Genomic DNA, 27,914 nt, shown 5'->3' with positions numbered 1-27,914 from the left:
GATAAATGATGCTATTCCATGTGTATTTTTATCCCCCCAGCTACTGATTGTCTGGCCATTCACCACACCTCTTTCCATACAATGCTTTAGTGTGAATCATTTCTGAAGAGGCTGTTTTTTAGGTAGACATTAGGATCTTGTTAGGTGGCATACCTTTACCATGCATATGTCTGCTAGGTGCCTAGGGGAGGACATGTGGTGAAGCTATGAGATGGCTTGTCATCTCTTTCTGTAAGTCAAGATTCTCCACAACTCTACCATCCTTGAAGGTAAGTATTTCTGTCCATCTCTGGTCTCTACCGGCTTTTATAAGCAGAGGGTTTCCCAGTGCTTCTAGCATGAAGGATACAATGAGATAACTGAGATATCTTGCATCTTAATTCCTTGCTCTGAATACCTCAATCATTGTCCACTGCTTGTAATGGAATACAGCATCTCAAAATAAGTATTTATCCCCTTGCAACCCATAGATCTCCTGAACTTATATGTACCAAGTCCACTATTGCACACCTTTGAGGAAGAGAGAGAGGAGTCCTTAAAACAATGCACACCGGCCTTGGAAAAATAAAGAAGTTATGTACTTACCATAACGTTCCATGTTTGTAGTCCATCTTGCCTACATTCTTGCTGGATGAGTTTGGAGCCGATATTCGGCTACGACTTGGCCAATACTAAAGCTCGAGAGCTTTTACTGGCTCAAGGCTAGCCCCTATCTCATGGTGCCTCATGGCAATTCCCCAGATCTAGTTTGCAAGAAAGCAATAAGTACCTATCAGGTAAGAAATATTAGAGCTGCGTATATACGGACAAAGGATTTTGAAATATAATCCACGCCAGGTGGACAACAAATGAGAACCAGGTCAGATAGCACCAGTATAGTTCAAGAGATCCCCCCAAAACATGAAGGGGGTTGGAGGGAGGGATGCAAGAATGTAGGTGAGATGGACTACAAACATGGAACATTATGGTAAGTACATAACTTCTTTATGTTATGTAGTCCTATCTTGCTGGATGGGACAGCATCCCTAGCACCTGTATCCCGGGTGGCTCAAGTGAAGAGACTCTTCAGCACAGTGGACCCAAAGGAAGACCTGTCCCGGGAGGTCAAATCCAATTTGTAATGAGTGACAGCAGTATGTGGTCTTGCCCAAGTAGCTGCTGCACAAATAGTATCAATTGGGAGCCTAGATCTAAAGGCACATGAAGTAGATACAGCTCTAGTAGAATGGCCTTTGACTTTGATGGGTAATTGTTTTCCAGCTGATTGATAAGCAAAGAAAATGCAATCTGAGAGCCATTTTGAAAGAGTAACATTGGAAACAGGCAAGCCCATCTTCCTGTCAAAAAAGGAAACAAATAATTGATTTCTGAATTCTTTTGTCCTGTGTAAATAAAATCTGAGAATTCTGTGAAGGTCTAACTGGTGTAGTCTATACTCAGATTTATTAGAGTGGTTTTGAAAAAACACAGGTAGCTCAATAGTAGTGTTCAGATTGTGCTCAGAGCATACCTTGAGAAGAAAGGAAGGGTTTGTCCTGAGTGAGACTCTATCCTTGTGAAAAATAATGTAAGGAGGTCGAATAGTAAGAGCTTGCAGTTCTGAGACTCTCCTAGCATATGTTATGGCTACTAAGAATAGTGTTTTCCACGAGAACAATTTTAGGTCTGATGAAGAGGATGGTTCAAAGGGGGCAGACATCAAAGATGAGAGGACTAAGTTTAAGTCTGAGGGTTCTAATGGCTGTTTGATTTGAGGCCTGAGATGAAGAACTCCTTTTAAGAAGGTTTTGCACAAGGAGTGTTGCATGATTGGATTTCCCATGAAGCCAAAATGGAAATTGGAAATTGCAGCTAACTGAACTCTAACTGTAGCGGCTGCAGTTCCTTCATGAAAAATTGACGTTAGGAAGGATAGGATAGATTCTGTAGGAGCCATATATGGATCTAAGCCCTGGTTCATAGCCCAAATCGAAAACCTTTTCCATTTGCTGAAGTATAGTTTCTGAGTGGAAGGTTTATGGGATGAAATTAGAATGTGTTTGACAGAAAGGGCTAGGGGAATACACCTGGCTATTCGTGGAACTGGAGCAGCCATGCTGTCAATTTGAGGGTGTGGATGGTGGGGTGGAACTGTCCCAATTGATGAATCAGGAGGTCTGGAGATAGGTCCAGAATCCATGGATCCTCCCAACAGGTAGGGCCACAGGAAGGGAAACCACACTTGTCGAGGCCACTAAGGAGTAATGAGGATCAGGGAACTCCTCAACTGTTTTGCTTTTTGTATTACCTTCAGGATGAGAGGAAAAGGTGGAAAGGCTTAAGGAAGTCCCGAGGGCCAATCGTGGACTAGAGCATCCCTGGGTGACATCCCCGGATGGGGAATGAGGGCGAAGTAGCTGCTGCATTTGGTGTTCAGGTGAGTGGCGAATAGGTCGCAGCAAGGCTGGCGCCATCTGTGAAAGATCTCTTTCGCAACTTTTGGATTCAGGGAACCACTCGTGAGGCATCAGAATTGCTCGGCTGAGTTTGTCTTCTATTACATTGGATTTCCCATGGATGCGCATTGCTATCAGGAAGCGTTGAGTATCCATCGCCCATTTCCAAACTCTTAAGGCCTCTCTGCAAGCAAGTAAGATTTGATTCCCCCTTGCTTGTTTGTGTACACATGATAGACATGTTGTCTGACTGTATTGCAATTGTCCCGGTGGGAAGGGAGCTGTGAAGTGCGTGCAACGCATACAGCACAGCTCTCATCTCCAGAACATTGATGTGCAAGTGGTTCTCGTGGTTCTGCCAAGTACCTTGGGCCGTCATTCCCAGAAAACCCCTCCACCCTATCTGGGAAGCGTCTGTGGTCAAAGCTGCTTTCTCTTGGGGAGGAACAAGTGGACGACCTAGGAGAAGTTGTTCTGTGTGCAACCACCATGTCAGATCCTTATTGCAGGTGTTTGTTATAAAAATCTGGTGAGACAATGGAAGGTCTTGCATCAACCATTGGGCAAATAACAGCCACTTAAGTATCCTCATGTGTAGACGAGCAAGAGGAACTAATAGGATGGAGGAAGCCATAGTCCCTAGGAGTTGAAGGACTACACTGGCCTGAAATTTTTGTTTGTTTAGCAAGGATCTGACAAGACTGCGTAGAGACTCTACTCTTTCTGTTGTTAGTCTTGCTGACATGGTGGTTGTGTGAAGGAGATAAGGCTGACTTTTTTAGGTTGACAGTGATGCCTAGACTGGTGCACAAGGATAGAGTCTCGTCCCTGGTTCTGATGCGTTGATGTTTGGTGGTAGCCAGTCGTCTAGGTATGGAAACACCTGGAATCCTTGACATCTCAGGTGAGCCATAACCACTGCCATGCATTTGGTGAACACTCTGGGGGCTGTAGTGAGACCAAAGGGTAGTGTTCTGAAAATCACTGGCTCCCAGCCAGAAGCTAAGTGTCTCCTGGAGCACCTGTCCATTTTGATCTGGTAGTACTCATTCTGGAGATCAGTTGAGCACATCCAATTGTCTTTCCTGATAAAGGGAAATATCAACTGCAGAGTGACCATTCGGAACTTTGATTTCTTTACATACTTGTTAACCTGCTGAGATCTAGGATTGATCTCCAGTCCTTTGTCTTTTTCGGAACTAAAAAGAATCGAGAGTAAGTTCCGGATCCTACTTGCTCTGCGGGGACTTCTTGGATGACTCTTTTTTGCAGCAATGAGATGACCACTGATGTTGTATGGTCTAGTTGGATGGGTGGTACGTCTGGTAGAGACCAGTTTGTTGGGGGTTCGGAAGCAAAGGGGATCAGGTAACCTCTGGATATTATGGTGTGTATCCAACAATCTTGTGATATAGTTAGCCAGGCGCTTGGGTACAGCGATAGACGACCCCAGACTGCCTCCAGAGATGGACAGTTGGGCAACCCCTCAGGGCAATGGAAGGGATGATCATTGAAAGTTTCTCTGTCTCCCTGATGCTGTGGACCTCCTCTGCCACGAGGGCAGCGTCTTCCGTTATATCCTCCCCCCCTGCCTCTAGGGGAGAGTTGACCTTGTGCCTGAGGGAAACCTTTTTGGGATTTACGGAACCACATTTTCCCTCGTGTATTACCCTTGGGATAGCGTCTAGATGGGAGGGAGAAACAGAGTCCGATGGCAGATAAGGTTTTCCCTTCCTGCTCACACCTAGTCAGAGTCTCTTTCACTTGGGGTCCAAAAAGAGATGAACCATGAAAGGGGACGTTAGTGGAGGAAGACTTGAAGGACTCTGTGAAATTACAAAGACGCATCCAAGAATGTCTCCTGAGGGATATTCCTGCTGCAGCTGCCCTACTCGCTCCATCTGCCGCGTATGATATCAGCCTCATGGAGGAGTTAGCTATGGATGTAAGGGTGGAGAGCTGCGCAGAAACCTTATCCATGGAACCCAAAGCTACTGAACCCTAGAGGGTATCTCCTAACTCTTTCAGGAGATCCCTCTGAAGACGAGTATAATGGGTAAGGTAATTCAGCGATCTTAGTGCAAATGCCGCTGGAAAAAGGGTACGCTTCCCATACCTATCCATCGTTCTGGACTCCTTGTTAGGAGGATGGATATTTTTGGATAACTCCTTCTTGGTGGCCGCTGCTACCACCATAGCGTCAATGGGAACTCCTTTACTAAGAAAAGTCTTGTCCTCAGGTGCTGTCATAAACTTATTTGGCCTCCTCGGGATGGGCTCCACTGAGTCTGGGGAGGTTCAGGCTTTCCGCGATATGACCCCTAAGAGTTGGTCATAAGGCGATGTCACCCAGGAGGTGGAAGGTTGGGAACCAGAGGCCTCAAGATACACTGATTCATCCTCAGTAGGAGTAGAGGTCCTCCAATCACCCCTCTGTCTAAGGATTTTTAGGATGTCAGAAAAGGAGACATCCTCAGAGGGGGATCTAGGGGACCTTTCTAATTCCTCTAAATCAGTGTCTGACATGACAGACTCAGGTGAGTCAACATGCTTCCTCTTACACAGCCTCTTCCGAGGGAGCTCTCCAGTGGGATAATCTGGGGAGGTCTCGGAAGAGGGGGCACCTCCAATGGGGGCTACTTGGGCCTCTGGTTCCCTACGCTGTGGGAGTGGCAAGGGGGGAAGAGGTTGCTGCCTGCTGCTAGTGGGACACAGGTTCTAAAGGTATGGCTTTAGCAGAGGACAAAGCCTACTCTATAGCTTCAAAAGCCTTTCCCCCTCGCTCCGAAGAAGACCTCCGCTCCAAGGGGATGGATGGTCGGCTCCTAGCAAGGGGGAACGGCGCTGAAGCAGATGTGGGAGCCGAGCTGAGTCGAGCCAAGGCAACGAGAGGCAGGGTCAGTTCTAACGAGAAGCCAGGGTGACTGTCCCCCTCGGAGTCGACTCGAGAGCGTCATCTCCCAGATCCCTCGGCTCCAGACTGAGCTATCAAGGATAGAGCAATTGGCTCTGTGGAAGCGGGTTGAATCTCCAGAGCCGACGGATCCAAGACAGGAGAACTTGAAGTAATAGGTTCCGAGAGCGAAGCAGTCGGAGGAGGAACTGTGACAGGTAAGGAGGTTGGCTCCGAAGCCTTTGGGCCTGGAGAGGACAATTTTTTTGCCAGAGCTGGATCTGAAAGCAACCTCTTCACCACCCGCTCGATGTCCTCATCTGATAGAGTCCTGGAGGATCTGGTGGAGACAGAAGGAGATCTCCTCCTCTCCAAAATAGGAGATCTCAAGGTGGGTGACACAACATCAATGTCTGGTAAAATTTTCGGTATCAAAGGTTGCCTCGGCACCGAGGAGACCGACGACATCGATATGGATGAAGCTAAATCAGAGCCCAAACGTCTTGGCTCCGACGCTTTGGTCTTTTTTGTTGGCTTCGAAGCTGGGGCTGAAGATTTTCTCTTAGAAGATTTAGGAGCTACCTGACCAAGTTCCAGCTGTTCCTGGAAGGAACTGGTCATAAGACCCCTATCAATACGTTTTCTCTTCCTCTCATTTAAGACCTTGGTGCTAAACGCATGTCAAAAAGTGCAGGGCTCCTGGAAATGGGCTTCACCTAGACAGTACATGCAATTGGTGTGACTGTCTGTAAGAGACATTTTCTGTGAACATCTATCATACTTCTTAAAGCCCGAAGGGCAATGATCCTTATGTTCTCTATCCTTATCTTTAGACATTCCTACTACAAGGTATAGACTAGCTAGATAAACAACAAGAACAGCAATACTGTGGTAGTGGAAAGTCCTGCTGCTTACCAGTGGGACTGGTGAGCATTGTACTGCCTATCTAATGCTAGAGGAGTGGTTTCCAGCTCTGAAATTGTAATTTTATTAGCCTTTTTGGGCTGGTCTCTATCCCTTTCAACTTTCTGGCTTAAAAACACATGTGTTTGCACATCTTTCACATAGTGCAGCACTGTGAGGCTACAGTTAATCTATTCCAGGAGCCGGAAAGTCTGCTCTTCAAATTTTCCCTTAGAACTAGCTGGTTTCTCAGTAGTAGCACTAAAATCTGAACCCCTGTGATGAGCACTTGCTCTAGAACCTGCTGGAAAGCACTAGGAAGCCCAAAACTGATTCATGCACTCAGCTCTCCTTGTCAATAAGGAGAAAATAATCATAGGCACTAAACAGCCTATAATTGCAGAGTACCTTGCAAAGGTAAGAGAAAACAGCTCTTAAACGTTACAAAAAAGCACCTAAACAGGCATGTCCAAGGGTCAGCTTCTGGCGATTTCCCCTGTCCACCTGGTGAATCTGGGCATACTGGGGCAGTGCAGCAACTGCCTCATGTACACAGACAATCCTCTCCTCCTACCACCTAACACTACAACCTGCGAGAGATGCACTTACATAGCCAAACTAGAAGCTATGCTCTCTCTGGCCAAGATTGTGCTAGACAGTCAAGAGGAGAAGGTTAACATCTGCATTACACCTCAAGCAACTCATAGCCCTTCAAAACCCACACCATCAACACCCACACATAGCAACACTAAACCCACATATGCGGAGGCCGTTAACATTAACCTGCCCAAGCAGAAACACAAACAAACACCCGTCACAACCAAAGTGACACATGGCTCACAACACCAATGTGCCACTCAACAACAGCCCCTAAGGCAAGACAATGTACCCAACACTTTAGTCATAGGTGACTCAATAGTCAGGCACACTGATGCCCCACTCACCAGGCTGAACAAGAAGAAAATTACAGTCAGCTGCCTGTCGGGTGCCAGGATCTGCCACATAACGCATGTACTCAAGTCACTCCACAACAAGTACAAATACGACTCTGCCATTGTCCATGCTGGAGTGAATGACTTGAGACGTACCTCCCTGGACTACATGAAAAGAGACATGGAAGAGCTCTTGGATCATGTGGCCCAGGCAGGTATGACCCTAGTCCTGAGTAGCATCCTGCCTTCACCCAGAATGATACCACACTATAAGGACAAAATGATTGACTTCAACAATTGGCTAAGCTTCTGGTGTCATTCAAAGAGGATCCAGTATTTGTCTGCCTGGGAAGACGTGATCGACAAACCATGATGCTTTGCCAGAGATGGTCTGCTCCTGTCACCTCTGGGATTCAGGTTACTGGCTAAAGCTCTTGCCACCCCTATAGTGCCTTTTTAGGCAAGGTTCAAAGGATAAAACCACCACCATAACAGATACAAGCATGCAAAATCGGAAGGTAATGCTACTCAATGCTAGAAGTCTAAACCTCAAAATGCACTCTCTCAAGGCACTCCTAAAAATGGAGAACATCGATATCTGTGCAGTAACTGAGACCTGGTTCAAGGCTCCAGAGAGCACCCCTGCAATACCAGGCTACAATTCTTACCACACTTTTCGGCCACAAAACCAAGACCGAAACACTAAAGGTGGAGGAGTGTCCATATTCACCAAGGATATTCACACCTCCAGGCTAGTTGCCCAACACAGTGCACCTGAAATTCTCCAGGTGCAACTAACACTAGGTAAGACTGCAATCCAAATTGTAGCTTGCTATAGATCCCCCACCATGCCCTAAGATTCTCACTACACCTTTCTAAACATACTGGAAAATATTAAGATACAACCAAACATCCTAATACTGGGTGATTTTAACTACCTTGCCATTAATTGGGAAAACTACTCGGGTACTAACTCCTTTTCCGAGCGGTTCTTGGAATTCATAAATTCCAATGCCCTGGATCAACTAATCCATTGTCCCACCAGGGGAGCCAATATCCTAGACCTGGTCATTACCAACATGGGAAATAGATGCTCCACACCAGTGGTCACCCCCTCATTGGTCAGGTCTGACCATAAGCAAATCACCTTTGACATCCACATCCCACCCCCACCCCCCATAAGGAAACCTCCTTAAAAAACTTCTCCAAAGCCAACTTCATGCTACTGAAGTCAGAAGTGACAAACTTCACAACACCCACGCAGACGGGATCTGGAAGTTCGACTGCAGAATCCTGCACTAAGACACTGTACGAGCACATCCACTAGTGCATGAATCGTGCCATCCCAAATAGAACCAAGATGCTCTTCTCCAAAAAAAGGAAGCCAATCTGGTGGTCCCCTGCTATAAACAAACTATACAACAGAAGGAAGAAACTGTTGCAGAAAAGAGGAAAATCCCAGGATGTAAAAAACTCTCTCACCAGCCTCAGTAAGAAGCTGAGATCCCTCATAAAATCCTCAGAAGCTAGTTACGAAAATAAAATTGCCAAAGATTCCAAAGACAACCACAAGGCATTCTATAGTTATGTCAAGAATCTAAATGGCAATGCTCAGATCTGCTCTGAGCTACAACAGAATGGCATTAAATATACTGATCCCAAGGATATTGCCAATATCCTGGCAGATCGATTTAGTGCCAACTTCACCCCCCTCTCACCCCCTAAAGGGCCCATCTCAATACCAAAAGATTGCCAAATTGTGATAATCACGGCCACACAGGTAGAAACCGCACTCTCCAAAGCTAAGAATACAGCATCCATGGGACCAGATGACATCCCAGGCTGTGTACTACATGAACTAGAAAATGAACTGGCACCTTACCTAAGTGTCATGTTTAATAGCCTCACCTCAGGCTTCGTGCCCACTGAGTGGCGCATAGCTACAGTTATCCTGCTCCACAAGGGAGGATCCGCCTTGGATCCTGGGAACTAGCGTCCCATCAGTCTGGCAAGCCTGATCTGCAAGGGCATGGAACGCAGTATCATGGAACTTATAAACAAAGACATTGGCAACCTTCAAACACTGGACCCCACCCAGTTTGGGTTTGTGAAGGGCCGATCTTGTCTCCTGAATTTGATTGACTTCTTCGAATCAGTCTCCAGAGCTGTGAACGAGGGTAAGGTGGTCCACACAGCCTATCTGGACCTCCCCAAGGCCTTCGACACCATCCCCCACTCTGGAATCATAGATAAACTTACTAAGCTGGGCATAAATCCCTACGTCATTCAATGGGTTGCCAACTGGCTTACTGACAGAACCCAGACTGTAAAAGTAGCCGACTCCAAATCCAGCTCCAGACAAGTGACAAGTGGAGTACCTCAGGGTTCAGTCCTGGGACCACTCTTGTTTGGCATGTACTTCTCTGAAGTACAGGCCAACACTAAGGGACTCTGGCTAACAAAGTTTGCAGATGACTGCAAACTGGGAGCCATTATTGAATCCCCAAATGATGTGGATATTCTACAAAAAGGCCTTACAGAAACAGATGCCTGGTGCTAGAGCCATGGGCTCAAGCTTAATGCCAAGAAATGTATAGTTATCCCCTTTGGAAAAAAACATGTACCCATGAATTACCACATAGGTGGCAGGACGCTAAACATCGAAAGTGTGATGAGAGACTTAGGGACACAGGTGAACAGTGGTCTCAATTTCGATAACCACATCGCCACAACAGTCAGGAAATCCTTCTGTGTGGTACACCTCATCACTAAGGGCTTTTCATCCAGAAAAAAGGAGGTCATTGTCCCTCTGTACTCATCCCTCATTAGACCCATTATAGAGTGTAATGCCCCGTTTGGTATGTACCTCATAAGACATCTGCAACAGCTGGAAAGGCCACAGAAATACCTCACTAAAAGAATCACAGGCCTAAAGCAGAGGCCATATGCTGACCGTCTAAAAAAACTCCAGCTATACTCTGTGGCATATCGTCTACTCAGAAGCGATCTCTGCTTAACATACAAGGCCATGTCAAACCCTGAGCTGTTGGACATGCTCCACTTAAAAAAATCCCAATCCCTCAGAGCCACACGTTCCAGGGATCTAAACCTTGTCATCACAATGAACAAAACATGCTGGAGGGATAGGTTCCTGACCCAGAGACTCCCCATACTCTGGAATAGACTGCCCATACATGTCAAGCAGAGCGCATCATTGGCCCTCTTCAAAAGGAACCTTGATGATTGGATGGGAAATTCACCCTGGGGATCATGTCAGTCAGTCAGTCAGCTAGACAGGGGCCCAGAGAAGTAAATATTGTGGGAAGAAATATCCAGAGAATTGTTATGGCTAGGCTTGCATAGGCCCTAGGTCCGATAGCCTAATACCAACCTATGAACCTATGAACTAATTACTAACTGCAGACAAAAAAGTAGTGCAGAAGAAAGAAGAATATAACTCTTTTTTTTTTTTTTTTTTTTTTTTTTAAGACACACACACACACAGGGCGGAAAGGCCCTCTAACTTAAACGGGCACTACGACCCTCTAACTTAAACAGGCCGTACAGGCCTTGGGGAAGAATATGTGTCAGAAACTCTCAAAAAACAGTCACACAAGAGACAAATATTATTTAAGTATGTAAAGGATAGAAAAAGTCAGGAAAAAGACTAAATTTAGTAAATAAAGTTTTACTTAGCCAACAAACCAGTAAGACACAATCTTGAAGCTTTCATGGCAAACGAGATCTGAGGAATTGCTGTGAGGCAGCATGGGATAGGGGCTAGCCTCGAGCCAGTAAAAGCTCTCGAGCTTTAGTATTGGACGAGTCGGAGCTGAATATTGGCTCCGAACCCATCCAGCAAGAATTACGGCAAGATAGGACTACATACCATCACTTGCTTTACTCTGATATGAGCAAGCCAGTAATTTATGAGTTTTTGTCTGTCAGAGAGACATGGAGAAGACTACCCCAAGACACATGGTCCAACCATCCACTTCTGGTGAGGGATACAGATTGTGACTCATCTTTGTCTTCTTCCTGAGACAGCTTCACCAGCTCATATATCTCAAACTGAACCTGGTATTGCTGCGTCATACTCAGGGCATCAGCTCTATATGCCACAGAGCAAGCAGTGTTATTCCATATGTTAATAACAAATGCTAGTCCAGGCCATGTCAGGAAGGGCACTCATTTCTTTACTGCTGCCTTTCTCAGAACTGCAGATTTCTGGAAAAAGTTATGAGGCATATGTTTCAGCAGTTTGAAGGTAATGTGGGCTAAGACATCTGCCCAGTTTTTGAGGTCTGGGAAGGAGTACTTTCTGAAGTGTACAAAGCCAAGTTGCTGGCTGCATGTATTATTGTGGGTTACACTCCCATTTCCTTGGGTTAGATGTATTAAAGATGTATACGAGTGCAATTTACTCCTCTGTGCTTCAGAAACATTTGGCATTGTAAAGTAGAGAGATGGGTTTCATTACATGTCCTGTTATTTCTCAAATTAGTTATGTGTTGATTATGTCAGTGAGCAGAAGGCAGTAGGTAGCATCTCATATCTGATCTACTACATAAGCACGCACACGTGTGTGTGCTCACACACGCAAAGACACACACTTATTCCAAAACAGTTTCCAAAATGCAATGTGTTTGACAGCTCATTCAAACAAAAACAACTGTTAAAAATGTCTTTGATAAAATCCAAAATATGTATTGGAAGAAGGGTAAAGCCTACCTAGCCTCAGTACTTTTTATTGTTAGCTTTAACGTTTTTGTATTTTGAGAGAAGGGATATTTCTACATGACAGAAACCTCTGTGAAGAAATATATCTGATCTGGCCATATGTGCATTATTGCACATGACAGCATACAAGTAGGTATAAACAAGTATACAGAACAGCTTCACAATTCTTCTGTCCACCATCCTGGTCTGCAAGATGAACATTAAGCAGCTTTGTCATATCTATTACTAGACATTTCCAGCAAATGAGCTTCTGGGTACCCATGAACAGATAAAGTAGGTTAAAGAGAGTCGTTTCTATACACTGTCAACAGCATGTTGTTGAGTGGCTCATTAAAATATGGCTGAACCTGAGACTGAACTGCCTTGAAAAATTAGCTGCAGAATATTAGAAGATCAAGAACAGATGCTGAATAAAGTCTTCAGAAGTGATTATTTGCCTCTCTCCTATATTAACAACTGATCCTGTAAGGCTGGCTCCCATATTGATCTGCCATTTTGGTTCCCTAAACTATGGTGGCCCCACTGGTGTGACAGGAGTAGGGAGCTTCTCCCTTATGGAACAGCCCTTGCACATGGGACTAGTTGTGTTACATATAGGCAGGATCTAAGAGGTGTGTGCCCATGCACTGAGAGTTTCTTCTCTTCCTTTACTTACTAATGCCTAGTATTTGTTCAGTATAGCTTAGGCTACTGCAACAGTGATCTAATAATGAACATAGTAGTATTTTACAAGTAAATTTGCCATAACAGTAGATGTTGAAATAGATAACTGCTGCAGTAGCCGCTTCCTTCATCCTTCCCCTAATTTTTTGCTATTTTTTTGACAGGGTGTGTGATTTCGTTTGGCCTGGTTCCTTATGAACAGGGCTGTAATCCCCTTATGCGAAAAGAAAGCTCTGAAGTTTTGTCACCCTAGCCACTGCCTTTATACTACTTCCCTTGCTCTTGGCAGTAGCTGTGGTGCATGGAAAGTGCCCAAAAGTTTTGGAAGTTGGCCAGCTGGTCCGATCCTTGATAGGACATCCCATATAGTTTAGAACATTGTAGCAGTGATCTATTCAACCATCTACAGTTATGGTAAGTTTGCTTACAGAACTGTACTTTCTGCTCCCACGTTAGGGTTTCCTTAAAATGACTTCTGACTTAAAATGGAATGATTTTTGCAAAATGTCAGCTATTACTTCTGAAATGTAACATAGAGATTCCAAGAAATGAGAGTTTAATCTCATGTTCCATTATTGTGTGATGCTGGAGGTGTTGGCAACAGATTTTTTATTTTATTCTTTTATATGTTTTAGGGTCCCAAAGGAGATCCAGGATTATCACCAGGTCAAGCACCACCAGGAGAAAAGGTGAGTTTTTAATGAAATAAATACAGTTGTATTGTCTGTCTGTCTGTCTGTTCTGTGTGATACATTGCGACCTTTGCTTTCTATTCTGTTTCATGTTCAGTGCTTACTGCTAGCAATTGTGTTTATAAAAAGGTAGATCAACAATCTGCCAACATTTATTTACTGAGGAATGTGATCATTATTACCTCTAAGGAAGTCTGATTTTGCAGGCATTTTTGGCTACTGTTTTGCCTGAGAATCTTGCTTCATATAGCATTTTAGCAGGGTCTATATTAGAACCCGAAAACTCAGTTCAGCGTATGGCATTTTACATCGAAAATGCCATTCAGCGAACTGTTATAGTGAGATCACGGTACAGTGAAAATCAGAAAATTTGCTCTTTCCTCACTGTAGTGCGATCTTGGAGTTGGTATATATAATTAGCAGGGGGGGCTGTGCCCCCCACTAGAGTGAGTTCGATGAATGGCATTTTCAGTGTAAAACCCGTTCGCTGAACTGACTTTTTGTGGTTCTAATATAGACCCTTTTAGAATCCTGTATACCCTTTGTAGTGTTTTTTTAGAGGGCTGCAACACTTCTCTGAGCTATCCAGACATTTGGGGGTTTTCTACATGCCTTAGCATGTATCTTAACTTTGCATTATAGCTCTGTACTACGTGGGAAGCATTTCAATCTTTGCTTTGTTATGTTTTTATAACCTGTAGCTTATAACAATGTGCATTCATTTGGTTTATCTTGCTTGTGTCTGTGTTTTTTGTTTACTTTGCTAGCCAGATCCCAGGTCAGTAATGCCAGATCAGCAGCAGTAGTATATACCAGTAGGGGGCACTCATGATCATTTTTTTTCCTTTTTAATTAAGATCCATAGTAAAAAAAAAGTCTGACTTTATTCACCTGTTTTAATAGCAGTTGAGTTATACTGGACAAGATTGCAACCTGTTGATCATTAACTGGATGAGTTGCAACTTGATTAGTGTTTGTTATAAGAAATTGTTGCCATGCTATTTCTATTACAGTGATGGAAAAGATTCACTTTTTTAAAGTTGTTCCTTTTCTTTCTGGTTGTACGGCCAAGGATTTGGAATATATATGGGAATATGGTGAGGTTGGATTGGCCATTGTTAAAAGAAATATTTTTTGCATTGTTTTTCTTTTTTCTTTTCCTTTTCATTTTTTTGTCTGGATTAGGCTATGGCCAGTTGTGTTCATCTAGTTGTAGCTTTAGATGGGTATTACTCAACAACCCATATTTTGGTGTGTTATATCCCAAATGTCAGTTGTCCTGTTTTATTTCATATGTATGCAGTGGTAAAATATGCTACTTAACAACCATAATAACTCTTTGTATTGTTTGGTGTGACTGGTACCTTTTATGAAACAAAGTCTTGTATTATCCTGAATTTGATATGTATAATGTGTATCCTGCAGTGATGTGTATACATAATGAATTGCATGTTTGCATGGTTATCTCAGTATGTCTGCTGAAGGTAATTGTATTGTGATCTCACAATTTCATAGTAGCACATATGTTCCACAGAGTACTTTTTCTTTTGTTTATTTCATTATTATTGCTGTTTTGCAGTTGTTTCCATGTGAGGTATTTTACATTAATGTTGTCTGGGTACCATCTCAGTTTGTGGTTAAAATATTCAGGATCAAACAGAATGCAGGATGTTTCTCTTTGCTAAAAAGAATGAACTATGGTCTGTTAATGTATGCATTTATGACTGTCATTAACTTGCTAGCCAAACAATAAGTAATTCAAATGCTAAATTGTACCACATCTTGTTTATGTATTTATTTATTTATTTACATTCGTTCAGTGGGATGTCTGCTTGAGAAGATCCTGGGGAGGAAAGCTCCAAATATATATTACAAAAAAAGCTTGTATTTCTAATTGTGTATACAGATAAATTGAGAAATGCATATCTGCTATCTGTACGTATATATCTGTAGATATATATATATATATATATATATATATATATGGGTTCATAGGTTCATACTAGGCTATCTGCCCTAGGGCATTTACAAGCCTAGCCAGAGTGTGTTTGGCTTTCACCACCCTTCTTAGATTAGTTGACTGTGCCTCTGTATAGTAGGTCACAGAAGATAGCCCATTTAAGATTAGTTTACCGTGTCTCTGTCTAGCAGTGACACAGAAGAGATCCTAGGGGTAAATTTACGATCTCCCATCCAAACGTCAAGATTCTTCTTGAAGAGGGTCATTGAGGGACATATATATATATATGTGTGTGTGTGTATATATATATATATATATATATATATATATATATATATATATATGTATTTTTATAGATATATATATATATATATATATATATATATATATATATCAAAGCACAGATCCTTGTAGTGAGGCATAATAGATGTCTTTCTATATCACCTAAGGGATCTCCTGCCAAGGATAGCCTAACATCCAGCTAATAGACCAAAGCATTTAGCTCTTATAGGCTCCATACATCACAGGTGCCCTGTACAAAATGTAGGGCATAAAGGACACTTATGGATGGAAACTCAGAACTTGTTTACTACCAGTCCAAATGCCATTATCATGCATCAGTCTAAGTGTCTTTCTGCTGTGCTGGTTACCAAGCCATTTTTTTCATATAAGGTCCCCACTGGGGTTTCTTCTCTTCCTTTTTATTTTTGTTTAGTATTATGTTCTTGTCATTCAGAAAGGGAAAATGTCAGTGTATTTACCATAAAGACTATCACAACCAGTGTATTTTTGTTTGGATGCTTCCCACGGTCATGCACAATGTACTACCTGCTAGGTATTTGTGTCTAAGACCCTACATAGTTGCCTGTCCTCTTTATCCATATACCTTGAGAACTAATGTCTTAAGCTGTTGGCTCAGGGTGCTATGGCAGAGCCAGCCATATGCCAAAAAGGCTAAAAGGCTAAAAGAAGTTAGGCTCAATTTGGCTGCTGTCAAGCTTCACTTGGATATCTCTCTAGAGGCTTGTGAAAACCCTGTAGACTGCCCAGATCTTGCTTTAGAATCCTGTGCTGCAACCTCATCGGAGACTGACATGGATCCATATTCTTGCACATCCTTGGAGACTTTTCAGACATTTGTACCTGGCGTTGATGGGGAACCTCAGCTGATAATATCCAAAGGACTGAGAGGGATTCCTCATCTTTTAGTGAAGGAGGAAATTCCTACCACTATTATAGAGTCGCATCAGGGGTTGGACACTCTGGTGGTGTTTAGAGCAGTCATCCCGCAGAAAAAGAAATAGAAGACAAGGCATATTTCCCCCGTTGTGTTGGATCTCAAGTATGAATAGTAGGATTTCACTAAGGGTTTATTTAATACTTTGATGGCCTTGAAACCACCTCTAGGGGTCTCTGTTCCTGATCACCCCTGGTCTTCCACTCCTGTCAAGAGGCCTTAAAGAATTGGATTCCTCAGCTGAAGATTTATTTATTTACTTATAATTTATTTATTTATTACATTTTTTGACCGGGTATGTCTGATTGGGCCAGAGGCCTGTTTTCTGTGAAGACCCAGGGAGAAAAGCTCTACAGTAATATATGACAATATACAAAAACATAGTAACAGTAAACATTAGTACAATAGAATTATTTTACAGTATCTAGAAACAGTACAAATCAAGGTCCTTTTAACTAGTGAAGACCCAGGGGGAAAACTCCACAGTAGTACAAACACAAACAAGTAGCAGTAAATATAATGGAATCAGTAAAACTGTACCATTACAGTTGCAGGAACAACGCCAGTAGCAGTAAATATAATACAATCAGTAAGACTGTACAAAAGAAAACACTAGATAAAAGGGATGTTAGACAGTCTGGTGATAAAGATAACTAAGGGTGGGGAAGTAGATTAACCTGAGGAGAGGCAGGAGCACAGTCAGTGAATGGTGAGGTGTTCTTTTAGAAATTATTTGAATTGGTTATGTACTGGATTTTTTGTTATTGTGTCTGGAAGGGTGTTCCAGAGTTTGGCTATTCTGTGTGAATAGAGGGAATCACCTTGTTGGTTGTGGGAGCTGGATACTTTTAGTAGGAGCTTGTTGGAAGATCTAAGGGATGTTCTTCGTGTTTCACGGTTGCAGTCATCACACTTGGGTTATCTGCCTGCAGGTAGCCATCAGTTGGCCAAAATACCAGAGACTTAGTATTACTACGTCAGTTGCTGTCGCTCCAGGACTGATGTCAGGTCATTAGGGGTATAAAAACAGGCAGCCAACGCCATTACATCAGTCTTTCTTGCTGAGGAGGCCGAAGATGAAGCAGTTCGCAAGTGGCGGTTGGCCGCTACCTGAGTTTTCGTTTACAAATTTCATAGTCCTGACGTCTTCTAAAGCTAGGTACCCTGTTGGGGATCCTTTTTTCTTGCTCTAACCGATGTCAGAAAAAGTTAACAATTGTCTTGCCTGTGGAAAGCAAGTACCACACAGAGATTTTCATTCTTACTGTGTCACCTGTTTAGGCCCAGACCACAACGTACCTCGCTGTCGGTTTTGTGCCTTGTTCAACACCCGAACCATTCGTCATCGGGCTCTCATTGTCACTAAATTCTTTTGCTCTCACTCTCCGTATTCTGAAATGGATTTGGTAAGCCATCCGACTACCGATATTCCGAAAAAAACGTAAGGATAAAGACAGAGACAGACAGCACAGGTCCAGGCTGCCAACGACACTTCTGTTAAGCTAGTCGCCAGTTCGCCAGTACTCAGTGAGGTGCTTTTGCAGCCCCTGATGCCCGCTTCAGTGGATTCACAGACCTTTACCGAGACCCATTCGGAGTCTGGCATGCTGCGAGACTCTTCTTTGACTATGGAACCTGCGGATTTTTCTGGAGCCATTGAGTAGGCACAGGCTTATGAGGCAGTTCTTCGCACTACAGATTTTCGACTCAAACCGATGACTTCATTTTTATCCAAAACTACTACGTTTCTAAGGCCAAGAGTATGTACTAAGCCTAGAAAACCAGCGAACAAAGCACATGCACCTGCTCCCTTGCCACAACGACAAATGCTTAGAATGTCAGTAGCCCTTACTATGCTGTTTAGGGGAAGTCAGCCTTCCCCTGCTAAGAGAAAAAGAGACCAGGCCCCTGCAGCTTCAACAGACCAGGAGTCTGATAACACTGAGGTATGTGATTATGAAGACATGCCCTTATCTGCTTATGAGGATTCAGATGCAGAGGAATCCATTCTCTCTGCCTCTCCTCCAGAGGATTTTTCTTTTGGTGAAACCTTACATACTTTAAGAGAGCATTTTGAATGCCAAGACTATCCTCAGTCCAAAAAGAGACTCAGAGAATTTCTAGATTTGCCACAGAACAGGCCTTTAACAATACCCCCCAGTCCTGGATGTTGTTGATGATGTCTTTATGGAATCCAGTCTTACTCCTGATACTTTACCCCCCCTGCCCCTAGGAAACCAGACAGGTATTACAGAGTACCTGACACTCACACATTTCTTTTGAAGAACCCTACTGCTGACGCAGAGATCATTTCCCAGGGGCCTGAAGGTGTCAAAGCAACTGCAGCCAAGAATCCCACCCCTTCGGGCAGGGATTCCATAGCTTTGGACATATGGGGTAAGAAGGTATATAGGTTCATAGGTTCATAGATTAGTACTAAGCTTACTGCCCTTGCAAGCCATTTTAAGCCTAGCCAATTTTCCCATGTGAGACTCAAACCCTGCACTTTGTGTTTGTAAGGCAAACACCTTAACCATTAGGCCACCCTCCCTATATACTTCTGCAACTCTTGCCATTAGGGCATTGAATTGTCAGTTTCACATGCTGAAGTACCAGCAACATATTATGGAACTTATTAAATATAAAGTAGCAACCTTTACAGACCGTGCAGAAAGTAAAGAATTGCAGGAGCTTATGCACTCTGCAAGCCAAGTCAGCAAGCATACTTTGCAGTGTGGTTTTGACGCCCTAGAAGCATCTTGCAGGGCAGCAGTCACTGGTTCTTAAGGAGCAGACCTTGCTAGACTATGTCAAATCAAAGTTACTAGACGCTCCTTTGAACAAGGCAGTTTGTTTGGCACCAAAGCAGAAGAGGTTCTTAAAAAGATGGAATAAAACGCTAAATCTATGCAGACAGTTAAAGAATTCTTACAAGTGCAACCTCCTAGATTCAGTAGGCATTGCCCCTCCAAAAACTGGTGCTTTGCAGCCCCCTCCAGGCCATCTGAAACCAGACCCAGGGGAAACAGAACACCCAGACTACAGTCTCAGGGTATGCAGGGATCTAAGCAATGGAGTGCCCACACCCTCAAAGCAGGGAGTGGTAAGCCACCTCCTTACGGGAAAAACTCATAATGACTTCTCTACTCCACTCCCCACCTCTGCCATATTGCTTGTGCCCCTAGGAGGAAAACTTGCCCTTCATGCAAAAAACTGGATGTCCATCACAAAAGACTGATGGGTCCTCAACATTGTATCCCAGGGGTACAAATTCAATTTCCATTCTCTGCCAACCCCAAAAGGGTTCCCAGACCTTCCTCCAAACCAGTGGCAAAAAGCCAAGTCCTATCCCTTCTCTCCATCAGGGCTATTCAGCCGGTTCCAGCAAAACAGATAGGTCAAGGATTCTATTCCAGACTTTTCCTGGTACCCAGAAAAGAGGGCTATTGGTGCCCAATCCTGGATCTTTCATTTCTCAGCACCTTCCTGGTGGTATCAAAATTCAATATGCTTACCCTGCAACAACTTCTACCTATGCTAGCCAGGGATGCCTGGTTAGTCAGCCTAGACTTAAAGGAAGCCTATCTGCACATCCCTATGAGGGAGTTGTGCAGGAAGTATCTACATTTCAGGGCGGGATCTATGCATTATCAGTTCTCTGCACTTACCTTTGGCTTATCCTCTGCACCCAGAGTATTCACAAAATGCCTGGCTCCAGCCATTGCATACTGCAGGCAGAGAACTATCCACATTTACCATTTACCCGTACTTGGACGACTGCCTAATTCAGGCGGACAATCAGGAATTGCTGTTGCAGCACCTGACATTTGTGAAGAACCTTCTCACTTCCCTGGGGTACACCATCAGTGAAAAGAAATCAGAACTGGTGCCCAGTCAAAAGATTGTATTCCTGGGAGCAAGCTTGAACACAGCATCCCAGATGGCATTCCTCACTTCAGAAAAACAAGTCTATCTGACAGCCTACTTCAAACAAATGGCCACCAGAACCCAGCTATCCGCAAGGAAAATACTGCAGGCCCTCGGGTTCATGGCCTCATGTATACTGCTAATTCCATATGCAAGACTGCATATGAGGAAACATCAGTGGTACCTAAAATGTCTTTGGTGCCAACATTCTCAGAACCTGGAAACAGTCATTCCTATCATACCCTGTCTAAGGACAGAGTTTCTTTGGTGGGCAGAAGCATGCAACCACAACAAGGGACTGCCCTTTACTCAACCTCACACTGCCCAGACCCTAACCACAGATGCATCAGACTATGCCTGGGGAGCACACATGGAGGCAAATGCATTCAGGGCCACTGGAGCCCAAGTCAAATTCATCTGCACATCAACCAAAAAGAGATGCTAGCCGTGAAGAACGCCCTGACAGCTTTCAGATCCCTACTAGGACAACTACTAATAAAAACAGATAACACCTCAGTTATGTGGTACATCAACAAGTGAGTGGAACCCATTCCTACCCACTCTGCATGTTAGCCATGCCCTGTGGAACATGGACTTGGACATGCAAGTCCATCTGCTCAATTCCTGCCAGGCAAACAAAATTCACTGGCAGACGACTTAAGCAGAAATCTCCTAGACCCACACGAGTGGCAGTTAGAGCCCAGCACCTTCAACATTCTGATTCAGAAATGGGGGACCCCAGAGGTGGACCTTTTTCCTCCCCCTACAACCACCAGCTCAGCAGATTCTGCACCAGGAACCCTCACAGCAAGGCCTGGAATGTGGATGCCCTATCTTTCCAGTGGGTAAATCTCTCAATTTATGCATTCCCACCTCTGCCCCTTCTCTCAAGAGTATTACTCAAAATAAGATGGGACAGACCGAGGACAATTCTGATTGCCCCGGACTAGCCACGCCAGCACTGGTACCCACTCCTGTGCAGCCTGACATGGCATGTACACCAGAACCCTACCCTGCTATCTCAGCAGGAGGGGCAGATTTTGCTTCTGCAACTGCAAACCCTAAATCTTGCAGCCTGGCTTATCCCTTGAATCCTACCCCAGCAACTCTAAGCAAGCAGGTGCTGGATGTCATTCTTGAAGTTAGAAGACCCAGTACAAGGAAATCCTATGTGGTTAAGTGGAAAAGGTACTGCTCCTGGAGTCTGTCTAAAGGAGAGGACACAACTCTGCTCTCCATGCCTTTAATAATGGTTTACTTAGCAGATCTACTCCACAAAGGCCTGTCTTTCCCTTCCATTAAGATACATGCCTCAGCCATTTCGGCTCATTACAACACTGAGCCACCTCTCTTCTTGCACCCTCTTATCAAACAGTTCCTGAGAAGGGCAAACAACGTAAGGCCACCAAGGAGAGCACCCACCCCTGCTTGTGACCTAAACTTTGTACTGGAAAAGCTCACACTTCCATCCTTTGAGCCTGCAGCGACAGAGACTTAAAATTCCTCTCTTGGAAAACAGCATTGCTTCTGGCCATCACTTCAGCTAGAAGAGTGTCTAAACTACAAGCACTTATGGCTGTGGAGCCCTTCATTATTTTCCATGCTGACAGGGTCTCTGTCAGGACAAACCCTTCCTTTATGCCTAAAGTGGTGTCCAGTGTGGCTCTCAACCAATCCATACATTTGCTAGCCTTTTTCCATAATCCTCAAAATAAAGGGGAAAGGATTCTGCACTCCTTGGACGTGCACAGACAGCTCAGATTTTACCTGGATAGGACTAAGCCCTTCAGAAAATCAGACCAGTTACTAGTCAGCTTTGCAACAGGGGCAGAGGGCAAGGCCATTTCTAAGCAAACAATGTCTAAATGGATAGCACATTGCATCCATTTCTGCTACAAGCACCATGGGAAACCAACTCCACTGGGGGTCAGAACACATTCCATTAGGGCAACATCTACCTCTACAGCATTTCTCAGGGGAATCCCTACCGGGGACATCCTGGAAGCTGCTACCTCGAGTTCGGTACACACTTTCACCAAGCACTACCATTTGCCTATCTTCTCCAATTCCAGGGCAGGCTTTGCAGTAGCAATCCTGCAGGGCATTCTAGCCAGCCCTAACTCTTTTTGACTTCCTCCACCCTTCTTCAGCTTTGGGAATCCACCTAAATGTGATGACTGCAACAGTGAAACACGAAGAACATAGTACAGTTGGGTACAATTACCATAAATGTAGATGTTCGAGTGTATTCACTGTTGCAGTCCTGGTTTCCCTCCCTCCAACCCCCTGGTTTCTCTCTCTCTCTCTATTTGCCTGTTACTCCCCCCTTTCAAGGGTATTGGTATTGGTATTTACTTTTTATTGGTGGTGTTTCCTCCACCATAACTTAGTTCCCTATTAGGGGTCTCCTGATATTTGGGGCAAGAAAAACTGATGTAATGGCATCGGCTGCCTGTTTTTATACCCCCGATGACCTGACATCAGTCCTGGAGCGACAGCAACCGATGCAGAAATACTAAGTCTCTGGTATTCGGGCTAACTGAGGGCTACCTGCAGGCAGATAACTCTCGTGATGACTGCAATAATGAATACACTCAAACATCTACATTTATGGTAAGTGTACACAACTGTACTATCTGCAGTTAGTTTTAGGTTGAACTAAAGAGGAGATGGCAGGGCAGTTGGGGTGGTAGAGTATTTTGTGGGCTAAGGATAGTTGATTGAAAGATCGAAGGTTGGGGAGCTCTGGCAAATTTACCAGTTTTACAGTAACATGATTCTAGGTTGTTGAGGTCAGATTTTCAAGGGTTAGTAAATATGAGAAAGCCATAGAGAAGGGTAGATAGAAGGTGTGTGCGAGCAGTGGCTAGCCTGGCATTGGGAGTTAGGAATGGTTTGGCTCTATATAGGGTGCCTAGTTTGATAGGAACTTTTTTGATGGTCTGGGCAATATGTATGTCAAATTTGAGGTTGCCATCTGTGGTGACAGCTAAAAGTTTTGTGTGGTTAGTGGGGGCAGTTTTGGTACCATTTGCAGAGGTGATTGATAGTGGGTGTCCTGAAAAGAAGATTTTTCTTGGGGTGAGGGGGCAGAGCAGATAAGGGTAGCATCATCCGCATACTGAAGTATGGAGGCATGTTGGGTTGCTGTACTGAGGTTGTTTGTGAATATGATGAAGAGAAGTGGACCGAGAATAGAACCTTGGGGTACCCCCACAGAGATGGGGAGTAGGGGGAAAGAGAGATTTCCGACTATGTAGCTTGTTGATGGTTGGAAAGATAGCTGTGGAACCAAGTTAGAGAGAGTAAACTAAGGCCATAGGAAGATAGTTTATTTAGTAGAAGCTGGTGGAATACGGTGTTGAAGGCTTTAAACATGTCAAGAAATATGGAAGAGACATACTGGCCTTCATTCATGAGATGGTGGATGGTGTTAGTGAAGGTTAGGAGGGCAGTGCTGGTACTGTGCTTTGGTCTGAATCCATATTGAGAGTTGGAAAGGAGGTTATTGTTAAGCAAGTAGGTTATGAGCTGGTTGTGGATGCATTTTTCTAAAATTTTTCCGAGGGGAGAAAGTATGGCTATGGAACGATAGTTGGTTAGTTCTTTGGTGGGGCCAAGATCTGGACTCTGGGGAAAAAGCCTTAGCCTACTCTTCCCAAATCCCTTCCCCTTGAACTACTGTTTAGAGGAAGAGTATTCCTTAAGTCCAGACTCCCCTTTTTTAAGAGCTCGCCTTGGATACCACTGCCCATATGATGGAATATTTTAAATGTGATTGTTCCCAGATCTCTGGTAATCAAAAAAGGTACTATGAGCTCCCGCAGATGGAGTCTACCAAACCATCTTCTATTCCACCAGTTCTGGCTGCCATTTTGGATACCTTTTCTGCAGCTTCTGCAGCCCCTGACTCTCAGCCTCCTGTACCAAAAAAGCAAGATAGGTTCTACAAGGTATCTAAGGGAGTATAAATTTCTTTATAAATGCCCTGCTGCTGTCACTTTTGTAGTGTCTCTGTTTCTTCTGACAAGCCATCCAGCTTTTTTCCCTCAACCAAGCTGCTACCTTCTGATAAAGACCATAGGGCCATGGAAAGATTGGGTAAGAAGGTTTAAACTTCTGCCACTTTGTCCTTTAGAGCTATTAACTACCAGACCCATGTGGACAGGTATATTTTGTCCTTCCTCTTGCAGGTTTCAATGTTGGTTTCTGTCCTTCTTGACTCTGAGGGGAAGACTTCTGCCCTTTCCCTGTTGGGCTTCACTTCGCAAGTTGCTCGCCATTCAGTCAAATGCAGCTATGGTGCAGCTGATGCCTCTTCTAGGGTTGCTGCATTTGGTTCAGTTCTGAAGCATTAATGTGAAGTTGCTCTATCTCACCATTCATTCTTACTGATGGGTTCGGAGCTGATCCCTCGGCTACGAGTCGGCCTACTACAAAGCTCGAGGTCTTCAAATAGCTCGAGACCAAGTCCATATCCCATGATGCACCTGGAGTTACCCCAGATCTAGTTTGCCGCTGCAACAGATCGGAGGTCCTCATTAGCTCAGGCCAGTAAAACCTTACTTTTTCAAACTTTTGACTATTATATTGATATTTGTGATTAGTATTAGCTTTAGATCATTTTTTTATAAGCTATTATAGCTTATTAGTGTAATTCCCTTTCCCTTGTTGTGTGTTTTGTTAGTAATTTCTAGTTGGCCTTTTTTCTCTAGGCCTAGTTTCAAAAACTGGTTATTCAGTGACCTTTTTGTCACAAGCTTGGAATATTTAGATAGTTTATTGCATTTAGAGTGTGCTTAGTTAATGACCTTTGTGACACTTAGGATTTAGATAAAGTTAGTTTAGAGTTTTATTTAGCAGCTATCTTTATTGTTAGTTATAGTCTGCTTAGCATCTATATTGTGTGCCTTTAGACATAGTTTTCTGTCACAGTTTAATAATTTATCTATCTTTAAGATAAATATTGTGTGTGTGTGTGTGTGTGTGTGTGTGTGTGTGACTTTAGCCCAATTGTGCTTTTTTTAAAGGGCTTTTTGACTGTGTACTGCTCAATTTTCGAATAGTTCACTTTGACAGTAATTTTGCTTGATACTGTTTGTGGTAAAATATTGTTGACCAGGACAAACATCTTAAGTCTGGTTTTAAAAAGTGCCCCAAATGTGGCCAAAAGATGTCTGTCACTGATAGTCATGTTAATTGTGTGTACTGTTTAGGAGCTTTACATTTACAGGATAGCTGCTCCATATGCCGCTCTTTATCCTCCAGAGTCCCTCAAGAGAGAAAGAGGAAGTTAATAGACAGAAGTTTGTTAAAACCCTCTTTCCAGGAAGCTTTGAGCAACCAAGATGGATCCAGCAAGTCCTCAAAGTCTTCTTAGAGTTCTGAGACAAAAAAATTTAAGAAATCTTCGACTTCGACTCCACAGACCTCTGAGCTGACAGTCGTATCTTTTCTGAGCCGGTCCGCAGTCCTGGAATCGGTATCCGAAATACCTAAGTCTCCTGTATTACAATTGGTACCACCTTCGGTCTGTTCATCTTGGTCCTCTATTAGCCTTTCTGATCTGGATGTGGATCATGTGGTGCAGAAGCTGTTACAGTCACCAGCCTTTGCTAAAAGTTTATTGGCTCCGACCCAAGTGGCTTCAGAGCCGAAGACCCTTATGCCAGCTACAACTCTTCTTCCTCCGAGCCATACTGGTCCTTCGGAGCCAGAGGAGTCGGACTTGTTAATTGTGGAGCCTTTGGAGCCGATGCCTGGTCCAGTGTCTTCGGCTCCATTCACTCTGACATCCTCTGTGCTGACCGAGGACTCTAGGAGCCGACAGTCTCTAGTCGGGTCTGGAGAGGATAGTCGGACCGACTTGCCAGTTCCGACTCTGCCTCTCATGGTTTCAGCTCAGATGAGCTCGTCTCCTACCTCTGGCTTGGAGCCCACTGTCCCGGTGCCAGGGGTATCGACGGTTTCCTCGGATCTGTCAGTTCCCTTGCATCGGAGCATGGGTGCCTTCGATGCCATGAGGAGAGTTATGTCTTGTAAGACATCCTCAACCTCAGATCTGGCTTCTTCCTCCCCTAAAGCGCCTGTGTCTACTTCTGCTAAACAGAAACTGGCCAAGTGTAGAGACCCAGAGCCTCAGGAAGCCCCATTGGGTGGCCCTTGCTCTTCTGAGACCTCACCAGAAACCCCCACTGATGAGGTTCCCAGGAAGAGAGTTTGTAAGAGGAAACATCTAGACTCCCCTCAGGAGTCCCTAACATCTGATACCAACCTGGATGAATCAAAAGGGTCCCCACGGTCCCCCTATGAGGATATCTGATTTGCAGAGATACTTGAAATCCTTAGGCAGAGGGGTGACTGGCAGTCCACAAACCCAACTGAAGATGAGTTGGCTCTCCTGAAGGCTTTTGGGTCTCAGCCCTCCACCTTTGGGTGTCTCTGCCCTTTGATGAGCTTATGCAGCTGGTCTCACAAAGGGCGTGTGAGTCTCCAGATACTATGGAGCCTGCCCCTAGGAGTCATAATAAGTTCATATCTGTCCCCCAGGGTAAATCCTTCTTGACCAAAGGTGTGCCAGTGATGCCATGGTAGTGGTGACAGCCACCAAAAAGGAAATGTCAGAAACTTCCTCTTCTATCTATCCTCCTAACATAGACTCCAGGATCTTGGCTAGATATGGGAAGGCAAAAAAACACACAGAGCCAGCATACAGTATTCCAAATTTAGTTGTAATGAAAATTAAATCATTACAAGAGAGAAAAAACAAACCGGTTTCGGCAGGAACAAACACAGCCTTCCTCAGTGTTACTTACATACATAGTGGTGAACAAGGATATTTATACACACATATACTCATTATTAATTAATTAAGTTCAATCAAAGATTTCATTGAGACCAGGTGGGAATAATCCCCCCAGTTTGATTATCCACTTTTTTCTTTGGTGTTCAGAATGGAGTGTAATCCAGTTTTGTTGTGCTTATTGCCAACAATTTTGTCAATTATGATAAAGGTCAGGACAGAGACCACTTCTTTGGGAAGCCCTATCAGCGCTCCTGAAAGGAGGCCCAACTGTCCTGCTCTGGAGGCAGTCGGGCATTGCTTATCTTTGTACCCAGACTCCTGGCTCAAAATAACAAACAACAACTGGGTACAAAGTAACATTTCCAGAGGATACTTCATTCCATTCGCCACACCCCCTCCACCGACAAGGAAAATCCTGGACGTTCTACCCAGTTACATGGAACAAGCAACAGTAGAGATCCAAACGTTGCTAAGAAAAAGAGTCATCCAAACAGTCCCAGCAGACCAGACAGGATCTGGAACTCACTCAAGATTCTTTTTAGTTCCAAAAAAGACAGGGGACTGGAGACTTATATTGGACCTCAGCAGTCTAAACAAATCTGTAAAGAAAGAGAAGTTTCGGATGGTCACACTTCAGTTGATTCTTACCTTCATAAGGAAAGACAATTGGATGTGCTCGATAGATCTCCAGGATGCGTACTACCACATAAAAATGGCCAGGCCATCC

The 27,914-nt window shown here is 44.0% G+C and overlaps 1 protein-coding gene across 1 annotated transcript in view; it reads left to right on the top strand.

Moving 5' to 3' along the window:
- COL24A1 (collagen type XXIV alpha 1 chain) overlaps positions 1 to 27,914 on the top strand; it is a 3,617,818-nt gene that overhangs the window by 1,130,579 nt on the left and 2,459,325 nt on the right. The window contains exon 6 of the mRNA XM_044086026.1: positions 13,202 to 13,255. Within this exon, the coding sequence (XP_043941961.1) occupies positions 13,202 to 13,255 (54 nt within the window). The remainder of the gene's footprint in view (positions 1 to 13,201; positions 13,256 to 27,914) is intronic.

The sequence above is a fragment of the Protopterus annectens genome, chromosome 10.part0, assembly GCF_019279795.1.
Source record: "Protopterus annectens isolate FY-2018-M chromosome 10.part0, PAN1.0, whole genome shotgun sequence".
NCBI classification, from domain to species: Eukaryota; Metazoa; Chordata; order Ceratodontiformes; family Protopteridae; genus Protopterus; species Protopterus annectens.
The sequence above is the reverse complement of the archived record's forward strand: the minus strand, read 5'-3'. Positions and strand labels throughout refer to the sequence as shown.